This window comes from Hipposideros armiger, unplaced genomic scaffold (genome assembly GCF_001890085.2).
Source record: "Hipposideros armiger isolate ML-2016 unplaced genomic scaffold, ASM189008v1 scaffold_64, whole genome shotgun sequence".
Lineage (NCBI taxonomy): Eukaryota > Metazoa > Chordata > Mammalia > Chiroptera > Hipposideridae > Hipposideros > Hipposideros armiger.
This window is the reverse complement of record NW_017731414.1, coordinates 5,112,386-5,132,105: the sequence shown is the minus strand read 5'-3', so window position 1 is coordinate 5,132,105 and position 19,720 is coordinate 5,112,386. Positions and strand designations below refer to the sequence as shown.

Here is a 19,720-nt window from a genome sequence, read left to right as displayed (position 1 = left end):
CGACTTGGAGACCTTGTGGTGAGGCGGGCCTGTTTGTCCCCGGGGAGGGCCTGAGGCCCCTGGCTGGCAGAAGACTCTGGACTCTTTATCTGCCGGCATTCTGCCAGCCCATCAGCCTCAAGGTCAGAGAAGTCCTCTCTAGACACCTAGTGAGTCCTGGCCAGGCAGCAGCATGACCCTTCCTCATCCCACTCCCCAGGGAGTCTGGAAAGAGAAAAAAGTAGAGAATTCCTCTAGAAGAAACTTCTTTCCACACAAGCAAAGACTCCCATCCACCCAAATAAGCACAGGGACAACTGGCTCCTTCCTCTTCACATTTTTTCAAGGAAAAGACTAGGATTATTAGCAATTACATCATCACATTTAGGAATAATAATGGGAACTTTCTCTGGTTTTCACCGTAAGTCTCATGGCCGTTAGCAAGCAATATGACTTGGGGACACCCACTCACCTCTTTAAATCTAGTTTTTTAAGTTGTAAAACAAAGGGGCTAGACTCAAAGCTTCCCAAAGTCCCTCCAGTCCAACATCCCATCGTCTGTGGTTCTGCAAAACACCTAAGCATTTTCTTCAACATACTTTCTTCAGACATCAAGTGCAAACAGGCTGAATTATTTTGGCAGGGTAGGGAGACGGTCCCAATTCCCTGACATACACAATCAACTCACAGCACTACTACTTAGATCCCAAGATCCTGTAAATATTGAACATGGACTGAGGTTCCTCCTGGAATACAGTGGGCTGTGAGCAGGAAGAGGGGAAAGAGGAAGAAGGTGGCAAGGGTTTGAAATCCAGTGACTGGTATATATTGTCCATATGTGCACACACACACACAGAAGCACACACTTACATATTTAGTTCTTCCTGCCTATAATCAGCCCAGAAAAGGGGTGTTTCTATTACCTGAGGAAATCAGAGTACTCCCAAAACAAACAGTGGAACAAACATCTCTTTTCCCTTTGCCCAGTGAATCTGTGGGACAACCCCCACAGATTCAGGGAAACCGCATACGACCTGAGGGGGTGAACCAACCCCAAGTCTGGGCTCATGCCACTCCTACAACCCAAACTCCCTATCAGCTCCTGGGACCCCTAAATACTCCAGTCCATCCCACAAAGAAGAAGAGGAGAAGGAGCGGGGGGAGAAGACCTCTGTAGTCTAAGCAGAATCACAACATGCTGCCTGTTGGTGAGAACAGGCCCCCAGAGGTTAAGAATTTCTCCTTGCTGGATAATGACGGGCCAGGATTTGAACACAGCTTCATCGGGCTCAAACACCCGCTACGCTCTGGCCACGGTAGAGCACCACCTCTACTGGAGTGCCGTCCTCTCCGAACTTAGATAAACACAACAGTGGGACCGCTCTTGCCCTACCGCCTTCTTCACATGTGGATGTTCTTTCTGCCCAACAAGCGTGTGCAGGAGCCAGGCCTCATCCTCTATTTGCACCCTGCAGTGGCCAGTGCAGAGCCAACCACAGACCAGGCCCTGTGCATTTCCATACTGAGGGAGGAATGGCGAGTAGCCATGAGGCTCTGGTACCTCAAGAAGCCGCCAGTGCTGACTCGTCTTGCCTAAATGACAAGGTCCACCATTCTGTGTTTGGTGCCCCCTAGTCACACCTGCAAACCAATGGCAGGAGGAAGAGCACTGGTCTACCTCCTAGCTTACCACACAATTTATGGAACTCACCAGCCAACAGGACATGGACTATGGGGTTTTTAATTCCAGCTGCTAAAAGTTACTTCTTTCTCTTGCTTCACCAAGCGCCTGTCAGTTTTTCTGGCCCTAATTTTAAGAGGTTAAGGATTAATGAATAAGAGACCACAGATTCTAGTCTGACCTCAGCACTGACCCTTTCTCAAGGTCGTAGGGCAAGTCAGGAGCAGAGCTGGGACAGAGGCCAGGGTGGCCAGGCCAGTCCCCTATCAACACCACTTTTGAGCAGCCTACCTCAAGTGGCCTGAGGTTCCTAGGGAAAAGTGACTGAAGACAAACCCAAGCCCAGGGTGGCTCCAGCGGGAAGGGTCAGGTCAAGGCTGCTCCTTCCTCCACTCTTCCTTAGGCCCCTCACCAAATCATGCTCACACAGTCCTGAACACCCAGGCCCTGGCAGACACTAGAGCCTCAAAACTGTAGCCACAAGCCAGAGCTGAGGACATTTTCTTGGCTTAACTGGACCTCAGGATCACATGGTGAAACTGCTTGGATGGCTATTTTGATCTATTGCCCTAATCCACCAAGAGAGGGCAGCCTAAACCAGACCACCTAAATTGGTCGGTACCAACCAAAAATAGCTAAAAAGCCATGCCCACCGGGCAAGCCTGGTCGGAGTTAGTTTAGTCTCTCCTTTGCCACTCTCCATCTCCCGCTACCGGCCAACAGGAAAATTTGGGGGGCATTTCTTCAGCTGCGAGGCGGTCTGGGTGGGGTGGGGTGGGGCAGGGACCACGGTTCCTGGAAAGCCAAGTCGGGAGGGACACCAGTGCTCCATCCGGGCCGCCCCAAGAGCTGCCCACCTGATTTGCTCAACTACTCGCCGCTTTTTCTGTCCTCGCGTCCATGGGCTCCAGGAAGCCTCCCTCAGCCTTGCAGGGCAGCTTCCCACATTCTGGACACCTTCTCTGGCTCCCACATCCCGCGCTCTACAGCCCAACGGACCGCAGCTGCGACCTCCCTAGTAACCCCATCGTGGCACCGCGGCCAGGTGTCGCCTCCTTCCAGCGTCCGGGCCCGTGTGCGGACTCTCCAAGAGCGACTCCCCGGTCCAGACCGAGGCTTCGGGGACATCGGCGGGGCCCCCACCCCCACCCGGTGACCCGAGCCCGGAGGCGCACTGCTCCTCCACGCGCTGCCGCATCCCTGGGGCACCGTGCGGCCCCGACCGCACGCTCTCAGCCCCTCACCTGAAGCTGTGGCGGACACCACCAGGCCCGCGCAATCTCACAAGCCAGGCCCTTGGGCGGCCGGTAGCGGGAGCGGTTGCGGTGGGGGCAGCGGCGGCAGCAGCTCTGTCCCGGCGTCCGCGCAGTCAGCCCGCGTGCCCTCGCCCCCCTGCCTGCGTCCGTCCCCGCCACGCCGCGCATGCCCGGCTATATACCCTGCGCGTCAGCCTCGCCCCGCCCCCGCCCCTAGCCCCGCCCCCTCCCCACCCTGCGCTCCCTGGGGCCTGCCACGTGGGGTCCCCGCTGGAGGGAGGGCTACGGACGGGAAGTACCGGTCCGCTGCCCGTTAGACCCGGACCTGCGCTTGGCTTGCCCAGGGCTTTCCGGATGAGCCCGCGCTCTTCTGTGCCTCGCTGCCCCAATTGGAGACCTTAGCTCGCCGAGTCCTAGCTTGGTCGGTTTCATCTTCTAATCGCGTGGTGAATTCCATTCTTCATTCACTGAGGCCCCACAGGCTCCTCCTTCCTCTGGAAACCTCCCATCAAGACCTTTCCCCCTTACGTGGGAAACTCTCAACCTGGCCTCCATCCCCCAGAAGTAAGACTGCTACTCACTTGACCAATATGTATGTATTTTAAGAATTCTGATTAATGTAAAAAACTTCTCATCCCTCCCCAATTCAGTTCTGAAATGTACCCCCAAAAGGGACGCACCCAGATGATGTTTCTTCTGCATTTTCCCACCAGCCAAAAGAACAAAAATTTCCTGTTCACTTGCTAAATAAACCATATTACTCTCTTTTCGAGCTAGATGTCACACCTCTCCCCCTAAGGAGCCAGATTTCTTAACCCAAAGCTGGGGAAAGTGTTAATTTTTGTGTGAGGAGCGTCCTAGGAGTCTCTTTGATGTGGGATAGTCCTATTGAGGTGGATATCAGGACTCGGAAATGCAAATTTCTTGAGAAAATAAGCCACCCGTTAAACTCCCATTGTTCTAATCTGCTGGACATCTTGATTATTTCCTCTACAGCTAAGCCAGCGGCCACCTGGGTCTAGGGGACCCAAAAGAAGGGCCTTCTGACAGAACTGTACCTAGTTAGTACTCACGTCCCTGACTAGCTCAATGGCTGGTGCCCAGCTGGCACTGGGTGTCTGTGCATTGGCACAGGGAAGGGGGACCACTTCCCCCTCTGCAGGTCCAAGGGAGAAGATGCCCAGGTGCACTAATGGCAAAGAGAGCAAACAATCCCTGGAGCAGGTGGCAGGAAGAATCCGGGGCTGGATGGCAACTTGTCCTTCAGGACTGGGCAGAGAGGGAAAGAGAGAGAGAGCACTGAAGCAAATGCCAGAACGGGTAGATTGTTTATGCCACTCTTGAAGCCACTAGCTTGGGCCCCGGCTTTTTCTAAAATTCAATTATTCTCACCCTGCAATTACAGTGCTCCAGTTGGGTAAGGGGTGGGGTGATGTTACATTTTCCAAGCGATTTCAAAAGTAATAGTATCTGTTGCAGAATTTCCCTCAGAGCCCGTCATCTTTGTAATAGCCCTTTATATTTGTCTTTCTTGGTTAAACATGGAGTGTTTTTCAGACATTATGTCATCCATTTGGGATTCTTAATCCCATCTCCAATGGGGCTGTCAGAAATGGTCCAGTCTGTACCACTCCTTCCTGTCCTTAATTTTGGGAAAAGGCATGAGAAACTCACCAGAGATTAAGTAAAACAAGCATGCTTCTAACACAGAGAGCTCTGAAAAGTACGAAGGCCATAAATACATATTACAAAGGGTGTGAATCTCTTCTGAAAATTGAGGTCCAATCCCATGGTTTTTCCAGGCCAGGTATCAATACTACCCACAGGAAAATAAAGCACCTGTCAGAGAGACCAGAGGGGCGGCAGGACAAGACACCCACCACAGTGCCTATCACAGCGTTCTCTGCTTGTTTGCAACCAGAGGAAGGGTAGAGCTGCCAAAGTCCACCAAAGCTGATAAGCTATCAGTAACCCATTAGGGGAATACAATTAATTATTAACACAGCTTGAAATCAAAAGGTCTTAACTCTCCATATCCACCCCCACACAAAATTCTGTAGGTATACCCTGACCAAGTCTATCCTTGTCGTTGAGTAGTTAGTACTCAGGCTTTCACACCTAATGCCAGGTTTGGGGTCCCAATTCTATCTTTATCTTGACCTAATATGCCCTTTTTTCCTCTTATTACCCCATTTCCACTTGTCAAAATTCTAACTCTTCAAAGCTACCTCCCTTCAGAAAGCAGCTTGATTCTTCTGAAGCATATTTTATCTGTCCTTCCAATTTTTTTTTACTGTAACCCACATTAAAAAATATTTTACACTGCAACTCCAGTACAAATAATATAGCAATCATAAATTTTACACAATTTGCTCAGTATATTGCAATGTACTGATATTTTGTATTCTATTTCCATGTTTTAAAAAGTGGTAACAAAACCAAAAATTGATTTCATGACCCATTACTGTCATAATTCACAGAATTAAAACATTTTATAGTTAATGTACTTGCATTTTCCCCCTAAAATTATTTTATTTCTATCCCTAATCTCATTAGACCTTAATCTGTCTTGATTACCAAAGATTTGTGTAGAACTGCATCCACTAACATAACATCTTGCACATAACAGAGTCTCAACAAATATTTGTTGGATTCATGAATAGGCCAGCTCACTAAGTTTGATGTTGGGCAGTGTTTAAGGGAACGAAGCACAAAAATCTGACACTTTTTGTGACTGCTATTTCCCTTCTGGCAAGATACCACAGCTACCTGCTGCTGCAAAAAGATATGCAGAGAGATTTCCTACAGCCTGAGGGAGTGGAACAGCCTTGGGAAAGAAGCCAGAGAAATGAGCCCCCCAGCCCTGAGTGTGTATGGGGTGGACTGCGGACTCAGAAAATCAAAGCCCCTCTGTGGTTTGTGTCAACAAGGTAGGCAACTAACTTACTTACCAGCAGGCTGGGGCAAAGACCCCCTTTCCACTCCCCAGCTACCAGGCCAGCTCAAGAGAGACTGAAGAGAGAAACCCATGACCAGGTTTCTGTGATACTTTTAAGGGGGGAAATGAGTTTTCTGGTTTGGTATGGCTTAACAAATGTAAGAGAGTCAGAGGGAATGTGAAGGTTCTAGTTTACCCAAAATCAAGTCTGAGGACCAGCATCCCACACTCCACCAGCCAAACGAGTTAGAACACCTTTAGAAGCCTCGATGGCTTCTGTTATCTGATGGTTTTGGCAGATCAAGAATTGGGAAAAGTAATGCTGGGTTCAGTAGCAAGTTATCTCTAGGAATTTTATTTGTCCATTTCAGCTATGATACCTAAATTGTTGTCGTTTAATTGTTCATATCATTCCCTTATAGTCCTTTTTATTTCTGTAACATCAATAGTCCCCTTTTATTCCTGTTTTTAGTAATGTCTTTTTCTTCGCCAATCTAGCTAAAGGTTTTACCCATTTTGTCAATCTTTTCAAAGAGCCAACTTTAAGTGTTGCTGATTTTCTCTACTATTTTTCTATTGTGTTTCATTAATTTCTGCTCTGGTCTTCATTAGAAAATATTACTTTTGTCATCATCTTTGAATTAATGTTTAGCTAGGAACAGAATTCCAACCTGATGTTGCATGAAGTTATTATTCCTTTTGTCTTAAGCATCTGCTGTGGGTGATGACAGTGTGGCTGGTTTGATGACCTTTCTTTGTAAGCAATCTCTTTCACCTCTGGTTGTTTTTGTTTTTAAAGATTTTATTGGGAAATTGGGAGAGGGGAACAGCATTGGGGAATCAGGGAAGGGAAACAGACAAGTTGCTGTCCTTTTGTTCTTCAGTCTAGTTGTGGATGACGTCGCTTCATTGGTCCATGTTGATATTATCATTGTGCTCTTTCCGGGGAGGCAGATCGGTTGCTGGTCACTGGACGGCCGCTCATGGCGGCTCTTGGCAGCTCACGCCGGCTGCTGGCCGCTCACGGTAGCTTACGGGAACCCACTGCAGCTCCACTGCAGCCTACGCCGTTGCCGGTGACTTATGGCAGCCCAGCTCCAGGTCGAGCTGTTGTTCACCATCTTAGCTGTAGAGGGTGCAGCATCACTGGCCCTAATGTGGGATCCGAACTGGGGCCTGTTGCTCAGAGCTGGCGTCCCAAGCCAACTCTTAACCAACGTGCCACTCGGCCGGCCCTCCTCTGCTTGTTTTTAAGATTCTCTATCTTTGGTGTTCCAGTGTGTCACTTGGATAAGGGTAGTGTCACTTGGATAAGGGTAGGAGTGGAAGTGCTTTTCTTTCTTTTTTTTTTTTTTTAAAGATTTTTATTGGGGAATTGGGGGGATGGGAACAGTGCTGGGGAATTGGGGGAAGGGGAACAGACAAGTTGCTGTCCTTTCGTTCTGCAGTCTAGTTGTGGAGGACGTTGCTTCACTGGCCCAAGTTGGCACCATCATTACGCTCTTCCCGGGCGAGGCAGATCAGTCACCGGCTTCTGGACGGCCACTCACGCTGGCTGCTGGCCGCTCACGCTGGCTGCTGGCTACCCACGGTAGCCCATGGCAACCCACTGCCACAGGGACTGCAGCCTACACCATCGCCAGCGACTCACGGCAGCCCAGCTCCAGGTTGAGCTGTTGTTCAGCATCTTAGCTGTGGAGGGCAGTGTCACTGGCCCTCATATGTGGGATCCGAACTGGGGCCCTCTGGCGTCCTAAGCCAGTTCTTAACCATCGCGCCAGCCCAGATGTGCTTTTCTTGATCTTCAATGAGTTTCCTCAGGTAGAGGATTCATGTTTGTTTCTAATTCTGAAAAATTCTGTCGTTGTCTTCCATTGTGTTGCTCATTCTTTCTATTTTAACTTGCAGGAACTCCTATTAGGCAAGTGTTGGACCTTCTCATTCTCTCCTCTCCTCTTTCATTGTTCCCATTTATACCTCTCTGTGCTGCAATCAAATTGGCTTAGTATTTGCTTCTGCAGGCTTCAGGGCTCTCACCAGTCCAGGCCAATCTTTGTGGTTAATTTTTCAGCTTGTGGACTCCTTCATGCTAGTAATATAAATATGGACTACACACACCTGTATGTGAATGCCTTTTTACCTCTGAGTTTCCTTGCTGCTGCCCCAGGATGGTTGGCAGGGACGTTCTACTCCCCTTCCAGGCTCCAGCTCTCTTCCTCCAGGAGACTTCACTCCAGCTATTGTGCATCTCACAGGGTATAAGGCTTCATCTTCTAGCCTTTCCTAGAACGAAAAACCTCAGTGCTCCTGCATTTTGTCCATTAACCCTGGCAGCTGTGTTGTCATCAACTATTACCACTCCGGCTGCCCTTTCTGTCTTGGACCTTGATATTCTCCTTCCTTCCTTCTTCTGTCCCTTGTTCCATTTCCCCCAAATTCAGGTACTTAACAAAAAAATATTTTCCTATTCTGGCCAACATTTGTCAGTATGGTCAGCTCAGCGTGACATGCTTCCAGAAGTCTCCCTTGTTTACTCATTAAAAAAAATATGTATTTTTAGAGCAGTTTTAGGTTCTCAGCAAAACCACAGGAAGTAGAGAGTTCCCATATACACACAGCCTCCCCCACCATCAACAACCCCCACCAGGGTGGTATTTTTGTTACAACTGCTGAACCTCCACTGACACATCCTAATCACCCCAAGTCCATAGTTTTTACCTCAGGATTCATGCTTAGGCTTTCACATTCCGTGGGTTTGGACAAATGTATAATGCCATGTATCCACCGTTACAGTACCACACAGATTAGTTTTCCTTGCCCTCGCAATCCTGTGCTCTGCCTATTCATCCCTTCCTTTCCCCTAAACCCTGATCTTTTTACTGTCTCCATCGTTTTGCCTTTTCCACAATGTCATATAGTTGGACTCACATAGTATGTAGCCTTTTCAGATTGGCTTCTTTCACTTAGCAATATGCAATTAAGTTTCCTCTATGTCTTTTCATGGCTTCATACCCATTTCTTTGTAGCACCGAATAATAGTCCATCGTTTGGATGTACCACAGTTTATTTATCGATTCACCTACTGAAGGGTATCTTGGCTGCCTCCTAGTTTGGGCAGTTATGAATAAAGAATGAAGATGCTATAAACATCTGTATACAGGTTTTTGTGGGGACATAAGTTTTCAACTCATTTGGGCAAAATACCAAGGAGTATGTTGCTGGATCGTATTGGTAACAGTATGTTTGGTTTGGTAAGAAACTGCTAAATGGTTTCCAAAGTGACAGTACCATTTTGCATTCCCACCATCAATGAATGGGAGTTCCTATTGCTCCACATCCTCGCCAGCATTTGTTCTTGTCAGCGTTTTGGATTTTGGCCATTCTAACAGGTGTGTAATGGTTATCTAATTTTAATTTGTAGTTCTCCAATGACATATGATGTTGAGCGTCTATTCATGTTTATTTGCCAACTGTATATTTTCTTTGGTGTGGGATGTCTGTTCAGGTCTTTTGCCCAATTGTTAATCAGATTATTTTCTTAACGTTGAGTTTTAAGAGTTCTTTGTATATTTTGGATAAGAGTCCTTTATCAGATATATCCTTTCAAATATTTTCTCCCCGTCTGTGGCTTGTTTTCTCGTCCTCTTGATTTTCCTCTTTTAAAGAAAGAAAGAAAGTCCACACAGGAAAAGCTACTAAGACACTCAGACAAAGCTAGCAATAGAGCCACAGAGAGAGAACAGGGTCTTCTCCAATAATCCCAAGTCACTGAGAAATTTCAGGCACAAAGTTTCACATTTTCAATATAAAGCGCTAGTCATTTGGAAAACTTTTCTTTTTCACACCATTCAAAAAAACGCTGCCCAACTAAAAATGGCCCTGTAGCACTATATAGAAATTAGGTTCTTTCTAGAATGAGTTCAAAAAGCTCCGCATCATTTAAGAAGTTTGTCGGAGTGTGCATGTAAATGAAGCACTGTATCATTTAATGAGTTTCTAAGTAAGTAGAATGGGATGTAGTGATGAAGCAAGCAGCCAAAGTGCTTTGGGAAGGTATTTTTAAGGGTTGTATACACACCATGAAGTGCATGAAAAGAAGAGCAAGCAGTAGAAAAAGAGGAGGGGGAGGGCCACCCTTGGGAGCTGGCTCTCACATAAAACTAATAAAAACTGTCTGATGGGAAAAGAGATTTAAAAAATAAGACAAACACACACATACACACAAGTGCCTAACTCTGTTCCAGAAGTAAGGCTGTTAGTGTCTTTTCCAAGAAATCTTACTACCCAAGTCACAGTGAAATTACCTAGCTACTGATACTGGAGTTGCACCTTGCATGCAGAGTAATAAATTAATAATTCTAGTAATAAATTAATAATTCAAGTATTACAGCTCTATGAAGGAAAAACCTGTATCAATAACACTATTTCAAACACAATGGCACATTTATACACATTTGCTTTTATTTATTTCCCACCTGGTGACCCAATCATTTCACATTAAGACTGGAAAACAAAGCAAGAAAACCAGGAGTAAAAAGTGAAAAAATTTTTGTAGACTATTCAAATATTTGCCTTTTCTGATAAGAGAAAAATGAGTATTAGGAAATCCAACTTCCAAAGAGAAATTCAATATGCTTCCAGAGAGAATCAGAAAAGTGATCTGTTAAGCCAGAGACCTGTGCTCCAATTTGTTTGATTCAGTGGTTTTAAAATTCCAGGTCTCTGCCTCCCCCAATGTCCCAGGCTCCCAGTGTAACCAAGAGTGCACTTGGGGACCATCAACACCCAGCACTCCTCAGCCCCCGCTGGGCGCTGCGACAAACTCACACCTTGCTTGGTTTTCTTCTTCTGAGGAGTTTCAAGCTAAAATTTCTTTCCTCACACACTGTCATATAAAATGGAATTTCTGTTTCGTCCCTTCCCTGCCACCATGCCAAAAAATAAAATAAAATAAATAAATAAATAAATAAATAAATAAATAAATAAAAGTTTGCAAAGCTTAAATAAAACTAGTTTTAAAAACCGAGTTAAAGCAAGGTAAGACTGAAGTTACCCTGAAGGGACTGGAAGACTTTAAAACAGGGAAAATAAACACAAAAAACAGTGCTTCCCAAAACACTGCAACCCACAGGCATAGTGATAACTTTCTAAACTGAAATGTCTGGACTTTGGCAGGAGTGTCATGTTTTCCAAAGTCAAGTTCTGGAAACCTTAACCTGGATTCAGAAAAATTCCTAACAAAACGAGCCAAGAGCCAGGAAGAGGTTATTGGGCAAGGGAAATGAGTGATTCAATTCACAAACAAACCAACAGAGAAAAACGCCACACGCCTGGGAGAAATGTTCAAGAAAAAGTCACATCCCATCATAATCCTTCCTTGCTGTTGAATTTCACGTGTTGTGATTCCTAATCTAAAACCTGAAACTTACTAAAGATCAATAGTAAAGTGTAAAGGTGTGTGTGTGCATCTGGGAGGTAGGAAGGAAATCAACACGGTCTACCGTAGTAACTAAAATAAACAGAAAAACTTTATCTGGTCTTTCTCAGGAGGCCAACGGAGAAATAAATGCCCCTTTCAGTCAGTTTAAATCACAGGTGTCAGAAACAATTCCTGGAGATTAGGTCTGCAAGGGCCTGACTATCCCACCAGCTGGTTTTACTACACGTCTTTCACACTTGCCAGCAACAGTCATATCTTGAAAAATTTTTGCCTTCCAGGCCTTTTTATGACTTTTCTCAGTTGCTCAAACAAAGTAACTCTCTACTTTAAGGAACATGCAGTGACCTCATTCATCATTACTTCTGGCACCAGAAGTGAGAACTGCTTAGTAAGCAGAGCTTCCAGGTGTAATTGCAGCTTCTGGAGGTTTCTACAGCTCCTGTTGGCTTTGCAGGCTCTGAAAGGTTGCCCCGTATTCACCCATTCCATGTACACAGCAGCAGTATCACCCCCATTTGCTCTATAAAGGCAACAAGGCAATTTCCAGCTGATACTTGGAATGGAACGTGCTTCTTGATGATACCAGGTTTAAAATAGAAATAAAGGGAAAAAAGATGTCTTATTCTACTGGGTTGGAGAAAGAGAAAACATGAACACAAAAGTCCCTTCAGTCTGTGTTGATCCTGCATGAATCACAGCCGAGTCCAGAAGTCTAACTTCTCTACCCAGCCCGTATCCTGGTCGTCCAGTCACAGAAAGAACAGGTTCTCGCACAGCTGGATGGCTGGTTCATGATGCAAGATTTGTCCTGACAGGAAAGCTAGCTTGTGGGCATACTTGCAAGGAGCTGGAACTCTGATGGTACCCGGCCAATTCCAGTACATGTGGCATAGTTTGAAAGTCAACCTGCAGCCAAGAAGAAAATACAATCCTGATGACGCTTCACCTTCAATTTGGGGCATGATTATGTACTTATGGGTGCATACTTTCCAGCAAACGGGGGGATTAAGGAATATATGATGCAACTTTTACTTATTTATTTTTACATGATGCAACCTTTGGGAATAATTTTTAAGTAGAATTGTTTCTGTTTCCACCATTTGTAAGTCAGGAGGACAATTTAGTCCTCAAGTCAGTAAGTCACTTTAAGTGCTCCCCCCCACTCATTTTTCTACCAAAACAAGGAAGAGTTTTGTTTGTTTGTTTTGCTTCAAGAAGAGCCTGCAGAAGGATAAGTACCCCAGCAAAGTATTTATATAATCTGAGTTTAAGGGCTTTGGGTCTCAAATTGGGTTGGATGTCAAAATCATCCAGAGCAGTTTTTTTTTTAAGATTTTATTGGGGAATTGGGGGGAGGGGAACAGCGCTGGGGAATCGGGGGAAAGGGAACAGACAAGTTGCTGTCCTTTTGTTCTTCAGTCTAGTTGTGGGGGACGTTGCCCCACCGGCCCAAGTTGGCACCATCATTGCGCTCTTCCCGGGTGAGGCAGATCAGTCGCCGGCTTCTGGACGGCCGCTCACTGCGGCTGCTGGCCGCTCACGCTGGCTGCTGGCTACACACGGTAGCCCATGGCAACCCACTGCCACAGGGGCTGCAGCCTACGCCGTCGCCGGCGACTCATAGCAGCCCAGCTCCAGGTTGAGCTGTTGTTCAGCATCTTAGCTGTAGAGGGCAGTGTCACTGGCCCTCATATGTGGGATCTGAACCAGGGCCCTCTGGCGTCCCAAGCCAGTTCTTAACCATCGCGCCACTTGGCCGGCCCCAGGGCAGTTTTTAAAAATATAAATGCCTCAGAATGGTTGGGGGTGACTCCTCGGACATCAGTACTTTTTTTGAAGCTCTTCAAGTAATTTTATTTTTATTATTATTTTTTTTTTAGCTGAGCCATCCTGCCACCTGTTGGCAGCTCAGCAGCTGCTCAGCTAGGGCCGGGACTCGAACCGCTGTTGCTCAGAGCTCAAACTCTTGAGCGAGCTCTTAACCAACTGAGCCACTTGGCCAGCCTCTTCAAGTAATTTTAATGTACAACAAGGATTACCAATCATTTCTCAAAAAGTTACCATTATCACGAAAGACATAAAGAAACTCAAGGGGTAAATATTCCTGGGGGTGGGCAGTGACTCCACCTTAGCTAGCTGTCCAGAATTATTTAACAGTGAGAAAGAGTGAGTTACTGGTCGGCTCACCTCTGCATATGATCAGGGCTCAGGTTTGCAGTGTTGAGAATACACACATAATGGGTAGGAATGCCACAACCCTGACGTACATGATGAGCAAGAAGGTAGAAGTCCACCCTAGTAAAGAAAAAGGACAAAGTAATGATATGGTTGGATTTGGCCAAATAAAAGTGGAAAAGGTCTTGGAGATCATTGTAGTCCCTTCACCTAAGGCTCTCAGAGAGGTCAAATGACTGGTTCAAGGACATAGAGGGACCAAACCATGATTAGAACTCAGGTCTCCTGACTTGACAGGCTATTCCAGAATGGTGGTAGAAACTACCATTTCTGTGTGCAGAACGTTAAACATGTATGAGCTTAGGGAAAGAAGTTATGTTCAATATTTTATACTTAAGAAATAAAAACTTTATTATTGTTTTTTTTCCTAATAGTTTTTTTTTTTTTTTTAGCTGAGCCATCCTGCCACCTGTTGGCAGCTCAGCGGCTGCTCAGCTCGGGCCAGGACTCGAACCGCTGTTGCTCAGAGCTCAAACTCTTGAGTGAGCTCTTAACCAACTGAGCCACTCGGCCGGCCCCCTAATAGTTTTTTAAGCTTTATTTTTTTTAACAGTAAACTCTGAGGATTCCATTCCACTCTCCAGGCAACCCACCCATTCCAATACCCAGTAAATGGATAACTTTCGCAACCTAATTCTTGCTGAAATGTCATGTTTTGTCCACTTACCACTCACAGCTTGTTATTGTATGATCTACCACAGTCCCAGGGGAGGGAGTCGTAAAGTGCTCCGTGGCGGCCAGGTACAGATTGGTGCTGATTTTCTTTTGAACTACGAATACCACCATCTTGGGCTGATAATTCTCAAAAGCTTCAAAACACTTCTGTAGCTGAGGAATCTCATAGTTGGCAACTGTCTTTAGCTGGCCGTCAGACACTCCATCACGGTACACCACGATCTTCTCTGGGAGACAGTGGTTCACCTGAAATGACACCTACTGAGGTGAGCGTGGAGCCCTGGGGCTAATGAGCACAGGCAGTGAGTGACAGAGCACTACCTGGGGACGCAGCAGATCCCTCTGACAGCTGGGCCCAAAGCCACCGTGTCAGAAGAGCACAGGGGGAGAAAGCTTCTTGTCATTTTTATACTTCCTCAGGGTAGTAAAACAGGCCTGGTACAGCAAAGGTTTTATAAAATATGAAAGCAAAATAAACAAGTTATGAGTCACATGCATATGGGTCATATTCAGTGTGAACAAAATTAGAAGGAATGGGAGGAAAATTATGGGCTGAATCAATCTTCCTTCTACTTGGATTTAACACTAATTACTGTCTAGGCCAAGAACAAGGTGAACTGTTAGAGAAATTCTAACATAGACCACACATCCCACAGATGGACCATCCTCACATTTTTATGTACCAGCAACATCCAAAGTTGCTAACAAGTGAAAGGGTCCTTTACTAAATATTATCCTACAATCAGGTATAATGTGAAACACATTTTTACTGTAACTAGTAATTAGCAAACTGTCCTCGGATCCAAAGCAAATCAAGTGCTGGCTTAAATCAGTTCAAAGAATAATTTTTTCCCCATTTGAGAATATAATTATGTTCTAGTCATGTTCAACTTCAACAGTTGGAGAAAAAGATGTTCCATTTTAAACCAGAAGTTCTCTGAAAAGTATTTTAGTTTAATTCACAGTTAATAATAAGTGACAGTTTGATTCTAGTTGAGTGCAGCTCATTCTTGGGTTTTGTTCACAAAACCTAAATTATCACTGCATTAAATATGCACATACTATATACATTCCCTATATGTTACTTACTCTACATGAAAATTTAAGTTTCATTTCAAAGAACCCTTTCTTAAAATAATCACCCAGAATTGTTTTGGAGCCCAAGTTCAGAATTGCAAATATTTTATAAATGTTCCTTTTTTTCTGAGAGAGACAACTTCAAGTAGTAAATTTACAAACATGTAATTGATCTTCATATTCCAAGATTAGAATTTCTGCCCCAGTTGGTAGCACTTTTTTGTTTCTGTGTTGGTTTTCACTGTCTAACATCTATTGCACCTTTTTTTGGTCAGAGCTTCTAGTTTCTTCCTGCCTCCAACAAGAGAGCCTTGTGGGGCTACTAATCGAGGTTCCTTCCCCTAATCTAGGCTTTCTCACCCTCAGCACTACTGACATGTGGGGCTGGATAATTCTTTGTTAGGTCTAGTTCATCTAGTCCATTCTCCTCACTACAGGATATTTAACAGCATTTGGACCTCCACCCACTAGATGCCAGTAGCAAGCTCCCCCAGTTATAACCCAAAATGTCTTTAGACACTGCCCACTGAGAGAACAAAATAGCCCCCAGCTGAGAACCACTGCACTAACCAAAGAACAGAGAGATGACTCAAGCCACACCAACAGAACATTCCTCGGTTGCTCTGAATCTTGAGCAGAGAATGAAAATCACTTGGAGTTTGGTCCCTTTGATGCGGGGCCCTTTCATGTCTCCTGTGCATATTTCCCAGCTTGACACTCAACCTTCTCACCATTCCTCTTAGACTCTCCACAATCCTATTAATCAATTCCCCTTTTGCTAAAGTTAGCACATTCCTGTGATTTCCCAAAGACCCCTAAATGATACGCTGTGTTAAAAAGTGGGTACCACAGGCACTTAGATATGGAAGAAACCCTCATTTCACAGATGCGGACACGCAGAGGAAGCACTCTGGACCTGGGGCCAGGCAACCTGGGACTGAGGCTCACTCTGCCGCGCTTCAGCTGTAATCATGAAGACTAAGTTTCCTCACTTGAAAAATGGAGATAAATGACCCCCTTGTACCTACTCAGGGTTGTTAAGAGGGATCAAGTAAATACACTGGGAGTGCCAAAAAAATGGATACACATGACTTGTGTTCATCTTTTGTTATCGGTATATATTGAGCATTACAATTTTAATACGGTTTTTTTTCCTTTCATAAAATGTGTATACATCTTTTGGGCAACGTGTGTGTGTGTGTGTGTGTGTGTGTGTGTGCGCGCACGCGCACATAATTTAAAGTGGTACACAGAATTGAGACTGAGCCTACATTAAGAGAAGGGACATAAGGTCACTGGAGTGAAAAACGGAATCCAATTCACTGGAAGTATTCATGGACATCACCTCTTTAAAATTTGCTAATGAACCACTGAGTGTGAGACACTACACTCTGCCCTATGTAAGCTTCCAGAAGTGAAAGACATGATTCCTGTTGTCAAGGACCTTAAAAATCTAGTAACAGTCAACAATGGTAACTTTTCTAGGTTATCTCATCCATTCTTGTCACTTCATAAATGATAAAAACCAAGCTCTAAGGAGGGGTCAGGATATGTGACATGTAAAGGTTAAATGTACTATATATTATTATAACACTTCTGTACATAAAACAATAAATTAGTGAGTGCCTTCAAAGCAGGGTTGTGCTTGTTTGGCTTGGCATCCCTAGAACTGGGTACAGTGCGAGGGTCAAGTAGAAAATAAATATCAGCTAAAAGCCTGAGAACTTTTTTTTAACGTGTGAACACACTTAATGTCCACTAGATATGAGTCATTGTGCTTGTCTCAAAAAATCAGAAAATTACTTCAATACTATCCAAATATTCATGGAACTCAAATTAGAACTGGGAGGCAGATACATAAAGCAAATGCTCTCAATACATTATAAATAACATAATTAAGGTGTAAGTAAAATGCTCTGAGAACAGAGAAGTATAAGACATTTATTCTCTGGAGGGAGAAGTGAACATTACACCTCAGGAAAAGGCATGATGAAAGAATTAGCAGACAATTCAGTCAGCAAAGAAGGGTAAAGGATCCAGGTAGAGCATGGGCAAACACCCAGACTGTGGCTGGACAAAGGTTAAGTAAATGACTGAAGACCAACCTCTATTATCAGTCCCACGTTTAGAAGATTACTCTGGCAACAATCTACAAAACAGACTGAAGATGATTAAGAATGAATATTAGGAAGGGCAGCCAGGTGGCTCAGTTGATTAGAGCTCTGGGCAACAGGATTGCTGGTTCAACTCCCACATGGGATGGTGGGCTGCGCCCATCCCCCAACTAGATTGAAAACGGCGACTGGACTTGCAGCTGAGCTGCGCTTTTCACAATTAAGATTGAAGGACAACAACCTGACTTGGAGCTGATGGGTCCTGGAAAAAAGCACACTGTTCCCTGAAAAAAACACACTGTTCCCCAATAAAGTAAAAAAAAAAAAAAAAACAAAAAACAGAATGAATATTACATCATTTCCAGTTCAGGATGTCAAAAGATACAGAAAACTTTCATTCCCATGGTAACACCACAAAAGTCAAAATAATATAAAAATCACACATATATATGGGACTATTAAAAACCAGCAGATACAGAAGGGCTTGATAAACTGATTTCCAAAAAAGAGGAGCCTTCACAGGTGAGCAGTGAATTTCTGAAGCTTCCAAGGAACAAATGCCAGGAGTGAGTGTGGGCAGCAAGAAGAGGAGGCCTGAGGTCCGAGGAAGTTTACCAGGTCAATAAGAGGCCAGACAGACGGGATTCTGGGGAGATGGCTGAGTAGGAAGCACCAGAAATCTGTCTCCCCACCTAGGTAACAACTGCACTGGCAGAACCTGTCTGGTGTAACTATTTTGGAACTCTGGAGTCTGTTAAGGGCTTGCAACTTCCAAAGGAAGACAGTAAATTGCAGTTAATACCAGCTCTTGGCACAATGGCAGCTACTACCCCCAACCCTCAGGCACATTTCAGGACCCTGTCCTACAAATATTAGGATCTGTGCTCTGACTTCTAGTTGCTGCTTCTGATTACAGAAGTGCAGACAGAGAGGCTGCTGGACATTGGTGTTGCACTTTCCCCTCCAGCTGAAGTGACTTCCAGTGGATTTAACAGGCTGATGCCAATCCTCCCCCACCCCTTCATTTTTCTCCTTTTCCTCTTTTGGGAGTCAGGCATTAAAGACGAGAACATTAAAAAACAACTGCATATGTGGGGGAAATCAGACAGTGACCACACATGCCCAGGGAAAGGCTCAGAAAAGACCTGAGAAGACCTTAAATTTACACTGCAGGCTGAGCCCCAGCACAGATACAGCCTACAACAATAAAAAAACAGTAACAGAAAAACAGCAACTTCTGGGGAAAGAGAAAAATCTCATTTCCAGAGTTACCACATTATTGGATTAAAATGTCATTTTCAACAAAAAGTCATAAGGCATACAGAAAAATAAAGATAAATATAACCCATTCAGAGGAAAAAATTAAATCAACAGAAACTGTCACTTTGAAAAAGGTCTGATGGCTGACATACTAGCCAAAGACTTTAAACAACCACCTTAAAGATGCTCAAAGAACTAAGAGACGATATGGAGAAAATAAACTGTGTGAAAAAAAAAATGGAACTATCAATAAAAAGAAAACCTAAAAAGTAACCAAAAATAAATTCTAGAGCTGAAAAGTACAATAACTGAAATAAAAAAATTCACTAGCCAAATTCAAAGGTAGATTTGAGCAGGCAGGAGAAAGAATCAGTGAACTTGAAGAGAGGACAATAGAAATTATTGAGTTTGAGGAACAGAAAGAAAAAAGATCTGAAGAAAAGAGCCTAAGAGACCTGTAGAATAACAGCCAGTGAACTAACGTACACATTGTGTGAGTCCCAGGAGAAGAAAGAAAGAAAAGCAGAGAGAACATTTGAAGAAATAATGGCTGAAAACTTCCTAAATTTGATGAAAGACAATAAGATAAACATTCAAGAAGCTCAATGAACTCTAAGTAAGATGAATTTAAAGAGACCCACACCAAGATACATTATAATCAAATATTCAAAAGCCAAAGATAAATGAAGAATCATGAAAGCAGCAAGGTAAAAGCAAATCATCACATACAAGGGATCCTAAATAGGATTATCAGCAGATTGCTCATCAGAATCTTTGTAGGTCAGAATGTAGTGTGCTGGGCGGGCTGAGTGGCTCAGTTGGTTAAGAGCTCGCTCAAGAGTATGAGCTCTGAACAACAGTGGTTCGATTCCCGGTCCGAGCTGAGTTGCCGCTGAGCTGCCAACAAGTGGCAGGATGGCTCAGCTTAAAAAAAAAAAAAAATATATATATATATATATACATATATATAGCTAAAGGAAAAAACCCATCCAAAACTTAATCTGGCAAAGCATTCCTTCAAAAGTGAAGAAGAAATTAAGACATTCCCAGGTAAACAAAAGCTGA

The 19,720-nt window shown here is 44.4% G+C and overlaps 2 protein-coding genes and 1 long non-coding RNA gene across 4 annotated transcripts in view; 1 reads left to right on the top strand and 2 right to left on the bottom strand.

The window, feature by feature from the left end:
• Positions 1 to 3,059, bottom strand: part of SLC39A14 (solute carrier family 39 member 14) — a 51,790-nt gene extending 48,731 nt beyond the window's left edge. For both annotated transcript variants that reach the window (XM_019641996.1, XM_019641998.1), the window contains exon 1: positions 2,905 to 3,059. The gene's annotated coding sequence lies outside the window, so the exon portion shown is untranslated. The remainder of the gene's footprint in view (positions 1 to 2,904) is intronic.
• A 169-nt stretch (positions 3,060 to 3,228) lies between these two features.
• The window catches only part of LOC109382379 (uncharacterized), a 22,983-nt gene continuing 6,491 nt past the window's right edge, over positions 3,229 to 19,720 (top strand). The window contains exons 1-2 of the long non-coding RNA XR_002123922.1: positions 3,229 to 3,508; positions 5,673 to 5,846. This is a non-coding gene — a long non-coding RNA (uncharacterized LOC109382379). The remainder of the gene's footprint in view (positions 3,509 to 5,672; positions 5,847 to 19,720) is intronic.
• The window catches only part of PIWIL2 (piwi like RNA-mediated gene silencing 2), a 79,360-nt gene continuing 69,943 nt past the window's right edge, over positions 10,304 to 19,720 (bottom strand). The window contains exons 20-22 of the mRNA XM_019641810.1: positions 14,197 to 14,450; positions 13,482 to 13,589; positions 10,304 to 12,200 (exon numbers count right to left, since the gene is read on the bottom strand). Of these exons, the coding sequence (XP_019497355.1) occupies positions 12,044 to 12,200; positions 13,482 to 13,589; positions 14,197 to 14,450 (519 nt within the window). The 3' untranslated portion in view covers positions 10,304 to 12,043. The remainder of the gene's footprint in view (positions 12,201 to 13,481; positions 13,590 to 14,196; positions 14,451 to 19,720) is intronic.